Source organism: Kwoniella dejecticola, chromosome 6, assembly GCF_000512565.2.
Source record: "Kwoniella dejecticola CBS 10117 chromosome 6, complete sequence".
Taxonomy (NCBI): Eukaryota; Fungi; Basidiomycota; class Tremellomycetes; order Tremellales; family Cryptococcaceae; genus Kwoniella; species Kwoniella dejecticola.
The window spans coordinates 629,206-646,227 of record NC_089306.1 but is presented as its reverse complement, the minus strand read 5'-3'; the positions used below and the strand labels follow the sequence as shown (position 1 = coordinate 646,227).

Here is a 17,022-nt window from a genome sequence, read left to right as displayed (position 1 = left end):
GAAGTGCCAGTTGCGAGTGGACGCGATTTTGACTTTGCTCGGTTATCGCCTCAACATATGACCGAGCAAAACATAACTGTAAGTTAGAAGCTATGTCCATCACGTCGCAGCACAGGAAAAATGATACGTCGCAGTCCGCGACTCTCGATGAGAAGGAATCCATGTATTGCATGCAGGTATTTGTGCTGCGTCGAACCATGACAATACAAAGTTCAGATGCTAAATGCTGGGACGTATATTCCGGTGCAGAACATAGCAGATATCATAAGAGTTCATTTAGTGGTCGTTGGTGGTATACAAAGTAGGGAAATATACAGATCCACGAAGTTTCGTGTTTGCTATACTCTGACCAGCTTCATGCCAAGAAAAGAGGGAAGGATCGGCTTGTATCGATCCGGGCCCAATCGGTCACGGATCACACGACTGTCGGCGGGGTGGCCACGATCGGAGTAGGCGGCTCAACTTCCAATCTGGGTGTAATAGTCAAACCAGCACTAGCACTCGTATTAGTTGCTGTCGCTGTATTCGGAGTGTTTGTTGTAGTCGATGCTGATGTCGATGTAGCGGTAAGAGGAGTTATAGGTGCTGTCATGAATGTACTAGGGGACGATGGCGATCCAACTTCTCTCCCTCTGTTTGGAGAAGGTGAAATCGAGGGAATCTGATTGCCTAGATTGACTTTGATTGGTGCGGGAATAGGCTTGTTGGGCTTGAACAATCGACCTTCGACTTCATTCGCAGTCTCACTGGAACCAGTATCGATGGGCGTTGTTTGCGTAGGAGCAGAAGCGCTGCTACTACTGGTATTGGTAATCGAGTTCAAGTTCACATCCCGATCTTCATGGTCGTTGTCCCCTACTACCACAGGCTTACTAAGATTCCGCCTTTCGAAAGCTTCGTTTCTCCTCCGAGCATCTTCACTCATCTCCCAGCTAGGCAACTCTTCGCCTCCATGCGTCACATCTCCGTCTTCGCCCTCTACTTCTGCTGTTGAAGAAGCATCACTCGCTCTTCTACTACTAGTACCACTTCCACTTGCTTCACCCTCAACACCAAGGGAATCCACCATATTCGAACCCACAGTCCCCGCTCTACTCCTCCTTCGTCTCTTATATTCCGGCACATCGTCCATCTTCACCCCAGCCACACTGAGCACATCTTTACTAGCTAAGAATTTCATCTGTTCCTCGCTCAGCCCCGCTTTCGGTAATGTCGCACTGTCAAACGAAGCTCGGATCGCAGTATTCGGCACAGGCGAGGATATGAGGAGTGAGAGGGAATTCGTCGATTCCCATGGGGTAGTAGAAGTCGAAGCGGAAGGTGATCTAGAGCGGGTTCGTATGAAGGAGGACGAAGCTCGAGAAGTCGTAGGTTGAAGTAATAATGATGTAGAAGAATCTCGATTCCGGTTCTCCCTCTCCCTCATTTGTCGAGCTATTAGACTGGAAGATGGTGGTTGTCCCTGCTGCTGCAAGAACCCTGCTCTCGATAACAGACCTCTAAAGGTTGAGGAGGTCATCGTGCGTATGTTCCTTGGCGGAGGAACTGCTTCAGCCTCTTCATGAGACGAGTTGGGATGTATTAATGGAGCAGACATAGCTTCTAGGTAAGTGGGTGCTAGGCCCCACGATCGCCGTGCTAAAGATTCTCGCCTGGTCAACGACTCGCTCCGTTGCGGCTGGGGAGAAGGTGTATCTCCATCGGGTATAGTTGTTGCAGTAGTTGACAAGGGAGTATCGGCAGGAAGAGGAAGAGAAATACTGGTTGATGGAGGTGTACGAGTCACCAGCTCAATCTCTTCTGACGGAGAAGTAGGAGTGGGTGTGAGACTCTCATGGGTTTCTGCCAATGGTGATAGGGTATTCACTTCGTTGCGCCGTTCTGTATTTTCGTCTTCAAGTACCGTGTGCGAAGAGCGTAGCGAGCTGGACCGCCTATGTGAAGGCAAGGGACCCCGATCGAGGTCGCCCGCCTCCCCTTCGCGAGCATCTCGCTCTTCGTCAGAGTATGATCCAGACGAAAAGGATGACTCTGAGCGTTGTCTATCAAGCGCAGATGGCTTGTCAGTACATGAACATTTTACAGTACTGTTTTACGAAGATGTTTGTTGACTTTCTCAGAGAGCAACAGTGAAGGGAAAGCTGACATACCTGACAAGTACCAATTCCTCATCTCCCGCTTCTTTACTATACACAGGCAACGTCTTGACGCTTCGTCCAGACTCAGTCCTCCGTACATTCCTATCCCTTCTTGCTCTTCTAGCAGCCCGAGTCTGAGCCGGGGTCATCGCAGCATTCGCATTGTTGCCACTTTGAGTGTTGCTATTACTGCTGCTGAGATCGACTCTAGAGTTGTGGCCAGAAAGCTGGTCCGCAGTGACTGTCCTAGGGAAAGAATCGCGGGTTGAGATGGGCTGAAGAGCCGCTTGAGACGATGTGGGGAATCCGACGGATCTGAAAAATGATGATAATTTCGAGCGGAAGCGGAGCTGGTACGATTCAAGTGATTTATATCATCAGATGAGTACATATCGGCTGTCATTTAATGGGCATAAATTGGGACTTCCAAGTGATGGATGGTATTTTGAACTCGACAGCGCAGTTGTGGGGTGAGAAATCATAACCACAAACACCGGACTTACCGCACCAATCAGAAGGATAGCAGCTACCAGAATGACCACTACTGGAACAATCACTTCTATAGCTATTCCACTTCCTCCCGAATCTCCCTCAGCTCCAGATGACGCAGCGGTATTTTCTGGCGGGGGCGGGGCGACTTGTCTCGGTATGTGTTCTGATTTGGGTCTGGAGCTCGATGCGTAAGGTAGCGCATGTGATCCAGTCGAGGAAATTGCCAAGATCAAGAACCATTCGAAAGGGATGGTCATCTTGCCCACGCCCATTCTATCCGGTTTGATATCTCAGAAATAAAGTGCTTCGCTTCGCTTTTGCTTTTATCCTGTCCTATCTTATCCAGCTTCTCGTATTCACCGCTCTGATTGTTGGGACTAGCCTGATGGTCTCTACCTCGTTTGCCAGTGTACAAGACTCGTTCTCATGCGCCCTTTAATCCCATCTGCGGTCACTGCGTCTGATACCAGGACACTTCTCGACCGTTGAGCTCGTCTGATATGTTGCGTTCGTATGCTGCGGAAGGAGAAAAGGCAGGGAACCGATCAAAGTAATAGGATGTGATGTGATATGATATGCCGAACAAATGAGGATGAGGATAAGATCTGGTATAGGTTCACAGTCCGACTGCTCGAAATGCTGGTGAGATTGAACGTGGATCACTCGTTTTTGATTTCGTTCTTCTGACCACACCATATATCTTGAGTCATCTCACACACACAGCTATGCCAATTGCAGAGTGAGATATGTCTTTATCCTTTGATCGTCTAAGCCGGATGATCCCCTCCGTTCGTAGTCTTATGAAGCGAGACGGTCATTCGGTCTTCGGTGAGTTGAAGAGATATAGTAGTCTACTTAGTGTTGTGCCTAATGCGCATGCGTCATGACGATTGAAAAGGGTCAAAGGAAAGGACGGTTGGTTTCGTTGATGATCGCCTCGTTGAAAGAAAAGGGATACCCAGCTTCATACATCTTATTTGCCTTTCCATTTTGACTACATGTCTATACATATATATCCCATGATATGACGCAGTCTTACCTTCGGGCAAGGCGTGAATAGATCTATTGTTGTTCGTAATCCTAGCCATAGTCGTAGTCGTAGTCGTGAACGATAAAAAGCTGTGTTGCGTCTAAATTATTGACCTTGATCAGCTGAAACTCGTGTGTTAGTTACGTCGTAGCGTAATAGTCGATGAAACGGTGCCTGAATGCCCGAACATGACTCTACTCGTATATCGTCATCATCATTCGTCGTTGTTGACTCACTTACTCACTCATGCATGTTGCGTCCAATATTCTGTAGCATGATCTGATGCACCTTATGATGCTTATGCATGATATAATATATCAAATACCAGAATGATTAAACCCAATTATCCACACGGACAAGACGAAATTCAAATATTCATATATACAATTGAAGGTGAAGACGAGATGGTATAATAATGTATGGTAAATATTCGTATACTGTTGCTGGCGCTGTTATTGTCACTATAACTATTATCTTCTTATTATGGTCATTACTCGTATGATTTCGTTAAAAACGAAGTTCTACTTTTCTACACCTCCCCGCTACCACACATAAGTCGCAGGTACCACCCCTTCTTTACCCGTCGTTAAATCTCTGGCGAACCACCACTCCGTCGACTGCTCATCATCCAGGATCAATATCCTCTGTCCGGCCCTCATAGGTAATTCACCATCTTGTAAATCCGGCCCATCAAAATCATATCTCATCGTAGTCTCTCTTCCCCCTTCTTCTTCTTCTTCTTCCAGCTCCTCATCTTCCGCATCCGCATCGGATCCAATAGGATACGCTCCAGAATTATAACTTGATGGATCCGAAACTCTATTTTCTTTTCTTCCAGCAGCAACTCCAGCAAGTCCAGCTCCTGCCCCTGCTCCTGCTAATCCACCTCCAACTAATGAAGCCTCTAAAGCCGCTTGGACATTATTAAACACGTTTTGATGCGTCGAATCCACATCTCGATCCGAATCGACATCTTCCTGTTTCTCATACAGACTCTGATCCTTACGTTCTTTCCTCCTAAAGCAAAATGCCAATAACAGCGCAATCAGGATAAAGAGCAAGATCAGTCCAGTAGCTATAGCGATAGCTACAAGGACGACCAAACCCCTGGCGAGGTAATGTCGAACTTTGAATGAGAAATCGGATTCTGACCAGAACAACGCTCCTCCAGCGCCTAGATCACCGGAAGAAGAAGTGCCGACGAGGTAAGGGTAGAATGTCGATCCGTCATATAGGGCTGAAGTGACGTTGCCTGACCCCTCCAAATATAGATCTCCGGAGATCATTAACATTCGATCGGATTCGATTGATCCAACGGGTGTATGTTCAGAGTTCATAGGCACGAAAGCCAGTTGGCTGACCAGCGATCCGGGCGCTAAAGAGGCCGATTGGGCAGTCCAAGTATGTCCGTCCCATTGTTGGAGGTATGAGGAACCATCGGTGGTGGAGTAGCCTGCAGCGAAGATGTTGCTTGAATTCTTGTCGTCAACTGCAACGGCCAGAGCAGGGCCAGGTAAAGTGCCAAGAGGAGTCCAAGACGAATTGGAAAAGGTGTATGATGCGACATATGCGATATCTCCTGAGGAAAGAGCGAATGACCCAGCCGCAATGAGAGTATCGGAAGAGTCCTATTTTCGAAGGAAACGCGCAAGTCAGCTCTTGTAATTTGACTGAGCAGGATCGATGCTTACTCCAGCAAAGTCGATCGCTCTCACTTCGCCGCCGCTGAGACCGGAACCAGGTGTAGACCACTGGGCATCTTTCGAGTCCCAGAGACACACGCCGGCACAGCCAAGCGAACCAGCCGTACCGAAATTACCAGCAACGACGACAGTATTTGTGTTTCCTCTTGTTCGGATGGCATTCACGGTGACGTTGCTGGAACCGGAAGGCGCTAATCGTAACGAAAATCAGCTAGTGTCTAGGGCCATGTATTGCGTAAATCTACGCACGATTCAATGAGGGCATTCCACCAGTGACCCAATTAGACGCTTTCAGATCGTATACCATCAAGCCGCTTCCCACACTCTGCACATTCAAGGCTTCTCCGCCGATATACACATTGTTCCCAATGACATTCAAGGTTTTGACGACTCCCTCAATCGGTGTAGAGGGTCCCGTCAATCCACCGTTCTTGGAATCGTAAAACGCTAGTCCTTGAATTCCACCATTATTCGAAGTGAAATTACCTCCTAAGATAGTCACGGATGGTTTGCCCGAAGCACTAGAATTGGTCCAGAAAGCTCCTGCAAGGACGGCGGGAGCTTCGGTGCTCTGCTGAGCGATCGTGGGAGGTGTAGCTCGAGTGGAAAGGACCGTATGAGCTCGTTCGACGATGGCATCGGTGTACCTGGCTAGCCAAGATCGAGTGTACGGGTGAGTTGAACGAGACACAACGGATCTTCTCGAGGGAGAAGAGGAAGCTGAAGGAGATGAGCCCGAAGTACCGAAATTGACGCCGTTCAACGAGGAGATGACCGCGTTTCCATCGTCATCGGTAGTGAGAGTAGCGACTCCGCCTACGGAGTTGGATGCCGATCCATAGACTTTTCCAGCGAAGAACGATTCCGTGGATACACCGGATGAAGACAAAGGCACGGCTCCGGCAGAGACGTTTCCGAAGACGACTCCAGTGTTGAGCCAATCGGATATCGATACATCGTAGATCGCATATCCTCCACTTTGAGTACTGGTACCGTTCGTCGAAACGACATGGGAGAAATTGCCCATAACGATCAATTGAGTTGTTGAGGACGTCGAAGCGAGAAGATCGGTGACATAACCATCTACACCTCCACCTAATGCTGCCCAGGCTTTTGAGCTGGGATCGTATCTTGCGATGTAATTAAGAGCAACGCCACCGGACGAGGCTGTCGAGGTGAAGTCTCCACCGAAGAAAACATAGCCTCCCACAACAGCAGCTGTATTGACCACTCCACTCAACCCTTGAGAGGCTAATGCGGAAGCTTCGCCTGACGAGGTATCGATAGAGATAACGTTGGTATAATTATTCGAAGCTGAGAAATCTCCTCCGACAAATACAGTGTTATTGGCAGCTACGATGGTGTTGACGACCCAAGATGAAGCTGCGGAGCCAGAAGCGTTGAGTGCAGCATCCAATGCGAAGCCTAAGCGTGTGAGGGGAGTTTCGGTGTTGTTCGACAAGGAAGAAGTCGCTGCATTCAGGGTAGAATTGGACGATCGAGCGTATTCGTACACACCGTACGCGATATTGTATGTTGAGTTGCTGTTTGAGGTAGTATTAGAGATTGGTGTACCTATCGTTGTCCCGTTGGAAGTTGAGGAAGAACTGGTAGAAACGGTGGATCCGTCGCTCTCGGTTATACCGGTCAAGACCAGTTGGATTCGATCGGCGACTACCACATAGTCGTTGCCTCTGTTTGGTGCTGCAGGGTTGGCGGCAAGTGCAAGACTGAGAGTGGGTGAAAAGGCATCGGACGTAGCGTCGACTGGACCGGAGTATACGAGTGTTGAAGTATCGTAATCAACTTGCTCGGAGATTGTCGATGTCCATCCTAGTCCACCTTGTAGAGGGAATACTTCGATATCGACAGAGGTCCGTCCATCACAATCTCCGATGTTCTTGCAACCAGGAATGAAAACGTAGATATCGTATTGACCCGCTGAGCCAACGTAAGGGTAGAAGGTGACTTGGGTACCGGAAGGATTTCGGGTGGATACGGAAGAAGACAAGTACGACTCGGTAGCCTGATCTGTAGCGGCTGTCTTCTTTGACCAGTCTCCAACCTGTGCGATCGTGCTGTTTTTGCCTGATGCACAGGAGCTTGAGACGCCTGTCCCAGTGGCTGAAGAATAGGCACCTGGGCGTAGAATTATCAGCGTGGTTAAAGCCGTATCTGCTGGAGCAGATACTCACCATCAGTCAATAAAGAGACACTTCCGAGGGCGGCTCCATCCCCTGTCCATTCTTTGAGCTGAATCTCGAACCCAGTCAAATTGTGCACCCCCTGAGTAAAGATAAAATCTTGTGCTGAAATCGATGAGTCGGTATACAATGGACAGTGATCCGTACAGGTCTCGTTCTTCCCCGTCTTCGGGTCGGTGTAAGTCATGTTCAATTCTTGATAATCCGGTAAACTCGTAAAGCAGAAATAGGTTGTTGACCTTCCATCTTCATGCCCATTGACCATTCTGACTCCGGTCGCAGGCAAATATTCCGTACCGACCAAGTTGACATTTGATATCGTGTTCTCCTGTGCTAACCAAGTTCCAGTGCCCGGGCATAAAAGTCCATTCACATCTCCATATCCACCTGACGAAGTATCTGATGTTGGTCCAGCGTGTATCTGATAATCTGAAGAATCACTCGCACTTGCTGAAATCGTCAAGGGAGTCAAGTACCCCGATTGTCCAACTGTCGTAGTGTTTGCTGGTGCGTTCGGCTGCGAGGTGATGTTCGTCCGTAAAGTGGAATTTATCGATGATGTAGAAATGTAGGAAGTAGTGAAATCACCGCCGAAATATATGCTTGAACCGTTCGCAGACGGCGTTATGCTTGCTACAACACCGTTTAATCCTCCAAATGCAGGTGCTTGCCATGCAGAGCTTGACGTTGACCACAGAGCGACGTTGCCTCCCTGGCCTTGAGGAGCATCAAAAGAACCTCCGAACCATACTTCCGAATTGTCGTTATCGCAATACAGAGTATTCACGTTCCCCGATAACCCATTGCCCAACGCTTGAAACGTGTTTGTCGATAATGAGAACGATCCTACATTCTTCGCTGCGGTCCCAGACAGACTCGTGAAAGTTCCTCCTATGTACAGCGTGCCATTGTCGTTCCCGCTCGGTGTTGAAGACCAGCATATCGAATTGATGATTCCCCCATCATTCGTACTGCCCAATGGTCGGAAATTACCATCTTCTGTACGGTAGAATAACGTATCTCCTGTCGTCGAAAATGATGCTGAAGATGAGCTGGAGGAGGAGGATGAAGCGAAAGGTGAATCAGATGAATACCAATCTAAGCCTGAAAATGATCCTCCTAATCCCACTGTGCCCATCTTTCCGAAATCCACCTGTGGGATAGAGGCCGGTGCGGTCGACCCTGCCATGATGTGTGTCGGTATGAAGGCGAGAATTGTCGATATCAGGAATGAGGGGATGGTGGGAAACGGTCGAGAAGCTGACATCGAGCTTGTTGATGTTGACATTGTGTAGAGAAAAGGTGGGATGGGTTGAAAATTGAGGTGATTGAGGAGGAGGAGGATGTAGGGCGGTCAGACCGCGTGCTTTGTTGACTTGGTCGTAGCGTGTCGTGTTATTTTTGCAAGATGAAATTGAGGTCAAAGCGTGTAGTGAAAGGAATGTCCTGATCTTAAATATCTAGTTAAAGAGCGTGATTGTTATCGTTATCCGAAAGAATGTGAGTAAAGCTGGTAACTAAGGTGAGCGTATCATTGCTGGTTGTCGATGTCGATGTGGTTGTCGATGTGGTTGTCGATGAAAGAGATCGAATGAAAGGTGGGTGAAGAAGTGAGTGGATGGATGATAATTGGATGGTAGGATTGTATTGGTATTGGTTTTCGTGTAGGAAGAAAGGGATAAAGGGGTATGATATGGGGGCTAGTTGTGATTTTGGCTGAAACGTGAAACTGATAACTAGTCACTTATAAGTTGGATGATCGTGTAGCCATGTATGTGTATTTTATCCTGTGTGATCCTATTCCTGTCCTCTTTTCTCGGTCTAGGCCCTTGTCGCTGCTGCTCCTCGTGGTGTGTGATGATGAGTGATAGTAGTAAACACAGTGTGATGATGATGATTGCTATGATGAAATGATGGTCCGAGCTCTGTGTGTCTGTGTGTTGATGTTGATTTTAGTGTGGTGTCTTGATTTTATGACTTGATTTTTACCCTGAATCCCCCCTGTTTAAGCTGTTTGGTGATCGGGTGCCACATTCCCGTTGGGTGTTGTTGACGCGTGAATGCTTTTTCTTGTGACCGTCATGACGGACAGCGCCGCTCAGGCTTTGAACAATTCCACATCTGTCTTCTTTCGTATTCTGCGTTGCCACACAATTATATCTCATCAAGAATTGTACACAGTCAATCACGATCTTGTACGATCCTTGTCCTTCAACTGAGCTAGTTAGGAACCAATTTGTCGCTCTTGTAACGTTCTTTTGTAGCTTGATCACCGTCATTCTTGATCGTTCGCAATGTCCATCATCTTACACCCATCTTCACCCCATACCTCTTCGCAAAGTGATCCTTCTCGAACTGAAGAATCATACTCTCAGCCACTACTGACACTATCCGCTACCTCTCTACCAGAGGATATAATACTGAACATCCGATCAATACTAATCTCAACCCACCAAAAAGCCACAGCAGCTAGACTAATGCGATGCTCCAAAACTTTCTACAATATATTCCTTCCAGTACTGAACTACCAGACTATCGAGCTTCGGGCTGGAACCAAGTCTCAGCGGATCTTCGAAGGGCTGATGCAAAGTCAGTGCTTCTGTGTCTCTTCGTCATTCTTCGCTGACTGTCCAGCTGTATACCGATCTTTCTACTGTATGGTATAGCCGATCCTGCTTTCGAAAATGCAGCCGAGTCGAGCAATCGCATCAGCTCGATCTACAAATTCAGCCAATACCCCTTCCCTACACCAGAAACACACGATCGCAAGTTATCTTCACTCCGGCAATGCGAAGAACTTACTATACACGATCTACCCTCTGCCAAGCTGTTATTGGATCATCAGTTCGCTGTTAATACTGAAGGGCAATCGCGGATTATATTTTCCAATCTGATCAGACTCCAACTTGGACCTGATTTCATATTCGCCTTGACGTCCGGATTATTCGGTCAAGAGCTCCTCGAGTATATTCTGCAACTTCCACAGGTCTTGAAACCTAGCGAAATCTGCTTGACCTTTCCCGCGACTTCAGGGAGAATCGAACATTCAAGCCTTTCGACCGGCTGTTTAATGGATCCCACATCATCAACATACAATCTATATGAAATTGATCGACACCAGCACAACATCCATGATACATACAACTCAATACGATCGATCGACGAGAAGATGTTGAACGCGCTCTTATCGCCTCAGCCAAATAACGAATATCAATGGCAACCACTCAACCGGTTTCTGACTACGTTCCAACCCTCAAATCTGGTCCTTCACAACGTCACTACCCAGCCTTTACCTTCGATTCCCAGTGTCAACAGATATACTGTTTTCTTCGCCGAGTTGGGCTGTGTATTTCAGTGTAAAGACCGAAATGTGCAATTTTGGTCTGACGTCCTCTTAGAGAGTGCCAGTCTCAAGAGAGCCAACAGGATCATGGAGAGTCTAGACAAAGAGTCGATCGAACAAGGGTCACAACACAGCTTTATCGATGCGGAGTTGCATGATTGTGAGATCTGTAAAGCTGCGCGAAGGATGAGGATGGATCTGGATATAGGCGACGAGCAAGATGAAGAGGGAGCGGAGGGAGAATGGAGGTTTGATGAAAGGGTGAATGTGCAATCTGGAGGTCGAGTCGAGAAGCTAGTTCGCGGGATGATAAGGTTGGGCTATCAGAATGATAGTATCTCTGAAAAAGCTTTGGGGGCAATCTCGTTCAAGAAGCGAGGTGAAGTAGATTCATGATCTTGATCTGGTCGTAGATAAGTAGAAATTCGTTGTATTCGTAGCAGTTATATTACATTGTTGTTCTTCGATATAGTGAGACCTCAATAGCCTATGCAGATCGTGATACCTTCTGCATGTGTTTCGATAGTCCAGAGCAGCCCATATTAATCTTTCGGATTGTCGCTTGAAGAGACGCTTTCCAACGGATCATCCGCCACATGGATGTGTCGTCATCGACAAACACAAACGTAAACGAGTGAATAATTACCCATCCATCCCTAATCTGCTTTCTTACCTGCTTAGATCTATATCACCAAGCGAACAAACAAGATACCCACCAGGCTACAGTCCTGCATCGCCCAGTCGAAATCGCAAAGTATGGTACACATTGCTTGGAAGATGACAAAATGGACATAGGTGTTTGAGCAACACGTCAGACGCAAGACGCAAGACGCAAGATCAAATGCAGGATGCCAGCTATACCTCAATCAAGCTCTTCCAACCGAGCACCTCCAAAACACTTCACACCGCCTGATCCGAATCGCTCACATGACGAATCCACACATGGGACCCACTCCCAGAATCCAACTTTACAGCCTTCAGCACGAGTAGTGGACTCTACATCGCATAACGATTTCGAAGCTCATTTCCTGCCTCGGCGATTCCTAGGTGCTATCCCGCAGAAAGTGATCAATTCAGACGAGACGCAAGAGAAGAAAAGGCGCTTCAAGGAACTACGTAGAAACGCACTGAATCATTTACCTGGCCTGAGGAGTCGTGATGATTTGGAGGAATATGATAATCGTACAAGTGGATCGAGTTTCATAGCGCCCGACGACAACGATACTGGTGCGGTAAGGGAATTTGCGGGAAGGTTGAGGATAAAGATCCGGAAGAAGAATAGACACGGAGAAGAGTATGAGGAGAATCTGAATCTTGATCTAGACTCGGATGGAGACGCCGAGGATGGTGGTCGCACTGAAGTAGAAACAGCCGGGAAGGGCAAATCGAGTAAGAGTAAGAATGTCTGGCTTGGTGAGAGCTTCGATATAGGACGAGAGTTCTTAGGCAATGTAATTCGCGAGGAGGAAGAGGAAGAAGAGGAGGGCAATAACGAAGAACATGAAGAAGAGGAAGAACCACCGCCGCAGCCAAATGCAGGTACAGCTGCAGTGAAAGGCAAATCTAAGGCTAAGACCACCGAAAGTACGACGCCCAGGCCGACACGACCGAGTCCATCAACTCGGACTACACAAGATACATTCGTCACTGCCCGGACTGCATTCTCCTCATCGTACGACGCCGCTTCTTCATCAAAATCATCTCTGGCTACAAATGCAGATGAAGGTGCTGTCGGAGGATACGAATTGACGCCTCAGCTTTCGTTGGGTATAGAGCAAGACCAGAATCACAGGGACACTGCCAGAACATCCGAAGAGACTTTGGAAAGGAACAAGCTGAGGAAATCCCAATCATCTTCCATCCAGCCTCTTATGTCCTCTACTGCAATCACCGATGAGCCATCCGAAGTGAAGAGCGGTGAAACGAATAAGCCGGATACCGATCAAGCGGCATTGAATCATAGTCTGTCACTCCCGAAAGATAGAGGAAAAGGTATTACTAGACTGAAATCAGCCTTACGGAAATCGTCCAAGCCAAATATCAAGGCTAGTCAGAGTACATATCATCCATCTTCAGCATCGACTTCACCAGCAGCAGCAGTAGCGGTAATGGAGGGAGATAAGGGGAAATCGAAAAGCGTACAATTCCCTCTTGACCTGACTTCCCCAACAATTGCAGCACAGACTGGAAATGGCATAAGACTGGGCAAGAAAGATAAGTTGAAAGGGGATAAAGATCCTGTACATCCCATGGAAGTTCTTGAACGATCAGGAGAAGATGCGATAGGGACGAGTCATGAGGCTGTCGAAGAAGCTCAAGAGGAGGAAGAGGATTGGGAAGAAGTTAAACGGCCTGGTGAAGTCATTCTCAGAGGTATGTCGGGCATCTCGAATTCCTTTTTCGCATCCCTCGATAGAGTGCGATTAATGTGAGTAGCTGATAGTGATGTGTTGGTTCCACTCAGATCGCATGATTGTCAAGATTGGGTATCATAGGGAAGACAAGCTCTCAGGATTCGATGAGGCTGCGCAGGTGAGCCCCCGAACGGCAAACCTGTCACGTCACTTCCCTCTTCCTTTTCGGATTGACCTGATCGCACCCGATACACACACTATGGAGCTTGACCTGCGTGAGATCAAAGCTCATCTACCTGATCTTGTCCAGCGTCGAAATCCCTGCGCCCGACTTGATCCCCTTGAAGAATACATCGTAGTCTACCGAAAAGGACAGCTCGAGCTATACTCCAACTACACCTATCCTTTCCAAGAGAAAATCGTTGGCCATAAACACTTAGCCTTTGTCATCCCCCTCTTACCTAATCGGACTTCTCTGTCCATATTCAATCCTGAAGACGTGACTCTCTGCCTGACAACATCGGTGCACAAACTGCAAGACGACGTGACCTACTTGATGCGAAGCAATACTACCCGAGCCGGCGCCCTGAAGGATAAGGTCAAACAATCTAAGCAAGTTCAATGGCTCCGAGGCCGACGAAGGGGAAGTCAAGTATTCATCTTCAAGTTGGGTGAGAGATCGAGGAGTTTAGATTGGTATTGGGAGATATGGCGAGAACTGAATGGCGAATTACCTGATCGATTCGATATTGCAATTCCCTCGCTCTCAACTTCCATCAGACTTTTCCCCAATCTGCCAGATCCAGACTCGGAAAACCCAAATCAAAATCCCTACGATATGGTCGGCAGTGCGGAGCAGTGCAAAGCCTTCGAAAGGAATAAGGTGATTGATAATTGTTATAACATGCTGCTTGATTCCAGCTTGGATATCAAAGATCTCCGCAACCAGTTCGAATCTAGTAGGAAACCCGGTGCAAGAGGGGAACAGTTGAATCTTCAACTAGCGTGGAAGAGCGCGGATGGAAATTTAGATTGGATCGCATATAGCGATACTGTACAAGGTAAAAGGAGGGATTGGAATCTGCTTTCTGGTTTAGCGAGATCCCAAGTGAGTAAGGCGTTCACATGTAACCATTCATTCCCCTCGACCTCCTGGGATCAGATTCGTCCTCTGGATCATCGACTCGATCAGACAAGGCATGCCGTGTGAAGCTAAACCCTTTTCGTTGGGGCTAGGGCGAGCGCAGACCTCGTGAATTGCAATTGAGGCCCGCCAAACATCAACCTAGCGATATCAAGCTAGAAGACGGGACTTTACTAGAAGAACCACCGGGAGTTGAAGGGTATCTGGTAAGGCATAAAGATGGAACGACCAAAGAACAAGTCTACATCTCTTCGCATGATGGTGAGTGGATTCACCGACGTATCCGTCATTTTCTACTTAAATGTTTGTAATGAGTGAGGACGGCAGCTGATATCTCATCTTTTCTTGTGAATGGATATTACAGGGAACATCTTCGTTGGCAATTTCAAAGATGCCAAACCACCTTTATTACCGTCGAAAGAAAGCTCTACTCCCTCTGATCTATTTCCGGACTTGTTCAAAAATTTCATCGAGGGCGAACATAGACGACTATCAAGTTTCCTGGAACGTTGTTCGGGCTGCATAGATTTGCGGGATATAGTGTCCATCCGGATTATACCTGAATATCATCCATATCAGCGTGGCAGGTCCAGTTCAGCTTCGAAAGGCAAATCAACTCGAAGCCAGACCCAGTCTCGAGATCGGAGTCAAGGTGGATTCGAACGCATACTCACTGAGAGTACTCAAGGCAGGGAAGAGGGAGCCGAAGCTGAAGCTGGGACTGAGACCGAGACCGAGACCGGGACAACCTTTGAGGTTGAAGTGAACACAGGTGGAAAAGTCAGACTTGAAGCTACCTCCGCGGAGATCGCCAAAGAATGGGTGGAAAGGCTGAAGGACTTGAAGAGATATTGGGAAAGACGACATCGTGTTGAGTGAGTCGGCATCGAGTATCTCTTCTTCATCCAATTCCCCTTTCCCCTTGTCCCTTCATTGTGACTATGGACCGACACTGAGATACGATTATTTTAAACGAATAGTGCCCGTCAACGTATGGACGCTATCACCCTGCATTCCCATAGGAACCCATTCACAGGTACGGAGCTATCCAACGAATCCGACAATTTCATCTCGGAGATCTGGGACTGGTGCGTCATCAAAGGATGTAGATCTACTTGTATCTCCGGTCGACTGTTTATGAGGAAAGATAAATGGGATAAATTTAGGTGAGTCTGGTTGACGAATTCATGTATCGACTCGCTGGCGCGCCATCAGACCGTCCATGAGTCAATCAAGCTGATCGGTGCTTGCTCTTCTTCATCAGGTCAAAATATATAGTTCTGACAGGAGGCACTTTGGTTTCGTTCAAAATTAAGAAAAAGAATGCATTCCACACGCGCAAAAAGCGATATCCCTTATTCGGCGCTTATGTGAGCTCCTGAGCTCTTTCTCCCTCTGATCTCATTCCACGCATCCTTCTCGACCGCATCGCGTATGCTGATAAACAATGTGACTTTTCCCACCCTTAATAGGTCTATTCTGGGATGTTAGCTCTCGATGAACTCCCTTCGCCCAACTCAAACGACATTTTCACTTCTCAATCTAGAGTCTATCAGGATGGTCTACAGTCGTCGGACGGAGCGGAAGACACGACTTTCTGCGTCAGGTTGACAACGTCCCCTTATTCAAGTACCAACTCAAGTAAGAAGGCATGGACGACTAGGAAGAAAGTTACTCAGCCTTGGGAGAACGAAGATCTCACGCAGGATCAGGAGTTCTTACCGCCCGATCTGAGTAAGAACCCTAATCAGTTATTGATATTCCGAGCGAGATCAAAGGTGAGCCACATGTTCCATCACTCTCAGTCCCATGATCTTCGCGGTCCCTCGATATCATAGCAGCTTGGGATTGTGCTATGATATCTCAATGAGGGGTGGCCAGCAACGAACGTCGATTCAGAAGTCCAGAAGATGAAACTAATGCTGATAACTCCATTCGAGTTGATTCAGCTCGAACGAGATAGATGGGTCTGGGCTATCAATGCCGAGATGGAGAGGCAGGTGCGATCGCACATCAAGCAAGAAGAGATCCTGAGGAATCATGGAAATGTTCCGGATCGCTGGTAAATGAAATCGGGACACTCATAACGCATCTCAGACTTCTATGATAATATACGCAATAATTAAGTAGATACCCCGCATCTTCCCGTCACTGATACCCTTGTATACTTTACCGGACGTTTCGCTACGGGTCGCTGTACAACCCATGCGCATCCATATGTATCTTATGATCCATATTTCGAGCATTGTCGCCATTAGTGGGCAGATCTGCTTATCCATGAATCAATAGCTCAATGATCGTAATTGACAGAGTCGTACAGTGCACAATGCTCGCTGCAGGGAAGGAGTCTTTGGGACATAGGACATTGAGCTGATGCCTTGAGGTACACCGACTGAGGTCCCCCGCCTCACTCTGGTTTTCGATGCTTCATTATGTGTATCAATTGTTTATAAGATTGTTCAAGCTGTGTAAACGCGGTGCGAACCCGAACTCAGCCGAGTCGGCGGACTCAGTATTTTCAGGTCATCTATGTCAGTGAGCTAGTGGCATAAATTGTTTATTCAGTGGCTCAGCATTGAGTTGTGTTATTGTATCAGTGGCTCGGCTTAATTCG

General features: G+C 47.6%; 4 protein-coding genes across 4 annotated transcripts; 2 read left to right on the top strand and 2 right to left on the bottom strand.

Annotated features, from left to right (window-relative positions):
- Window positions 1-415: 415 nt before the first annotated feature.
- On the bottom strand, window positions 416-2,887 carry I303_105117 (uncharacterized protein; the record flags this gene model as incomplete). Its single annotated transcript, XM_018408730.1, has 3 exons — window positions 416-2,042; window positions 2,151-2,488; window positions 2,642-2,887. The coding sequence occupies 3 exons, from the start codon at window positions 2,885-2,887 to the stop codon at window positions 416-418; spliced, it is 2,211 nt and encodes a 736-aa protein (XP_018262421.1).
- Window positions 2,888-4,202: 1,315 nt separating this feature from the next.
- Window positions 4,203-8,834, bottom strand: I303_105116 (uncharacterized protein; the record flags this gene model as incomplete). Its single annotated transcript, XM_018408731.1, has 4 exons — window positions 4,203-5,288; window positions 5,352-5,554; window positions 5,613-7,502; window positions 7,559-8,834. The coding sequence occupies 4 exons, from the start codon at window positions 8,832-8,834 to the stop codon at window positions 4,203-4,205; spliced, it is 4,455 nt and encodes a 1,484-aa protein (XP_018262422.1).
- Window positions 8,835-9,861: 1,027 nt separating this feature from the next.
- Window positions 9,862-11,306, top strand: I303_105115 (uncharacterized protein; the record flags this gene model as incomplete). Its single annotated transcript, XM_018408732.1, has 2 exons — window positions 9,862-10,156; window positions 10,234-11,306. 2 exons carry the CDS (start codon window positions 9,862-9,864, stop codon window positions 11,304-11,306), a joined length of 1,368 nt encoding a protein of 455 aa, XP_018262423.1.
- A 452-nt stretch (window positions 11,307-11,758) lies between these two features.
- Window positions 11,759-16,474, top strand: I303_105114 (uncharacterized protein; the record flags this gene model as incomplete). The annotated part of the gene is made up of 9 exons (XM_065969097.1): window positions 11,759-13,283; window positions 13,375-13,442; window positions 13,575-14,372; window positions 14,501-14,669; window positions 14,773-15,283; window positions 15,389-15,574; window positions 15,673-15,778; window positions 15,881-16,186; window positions 16,358-16,474. The coding sequence occupies 9 exons, from the start codon at window positions 11,759-11,761 to the stop codon at window positions 16,472-16,474; spliced, it is 3,786 nt and encodes a 1,261-aa protein (XP_065825169.1).
- Window positions 16,475-17,022: the final 548 nt, after the last annotated feature.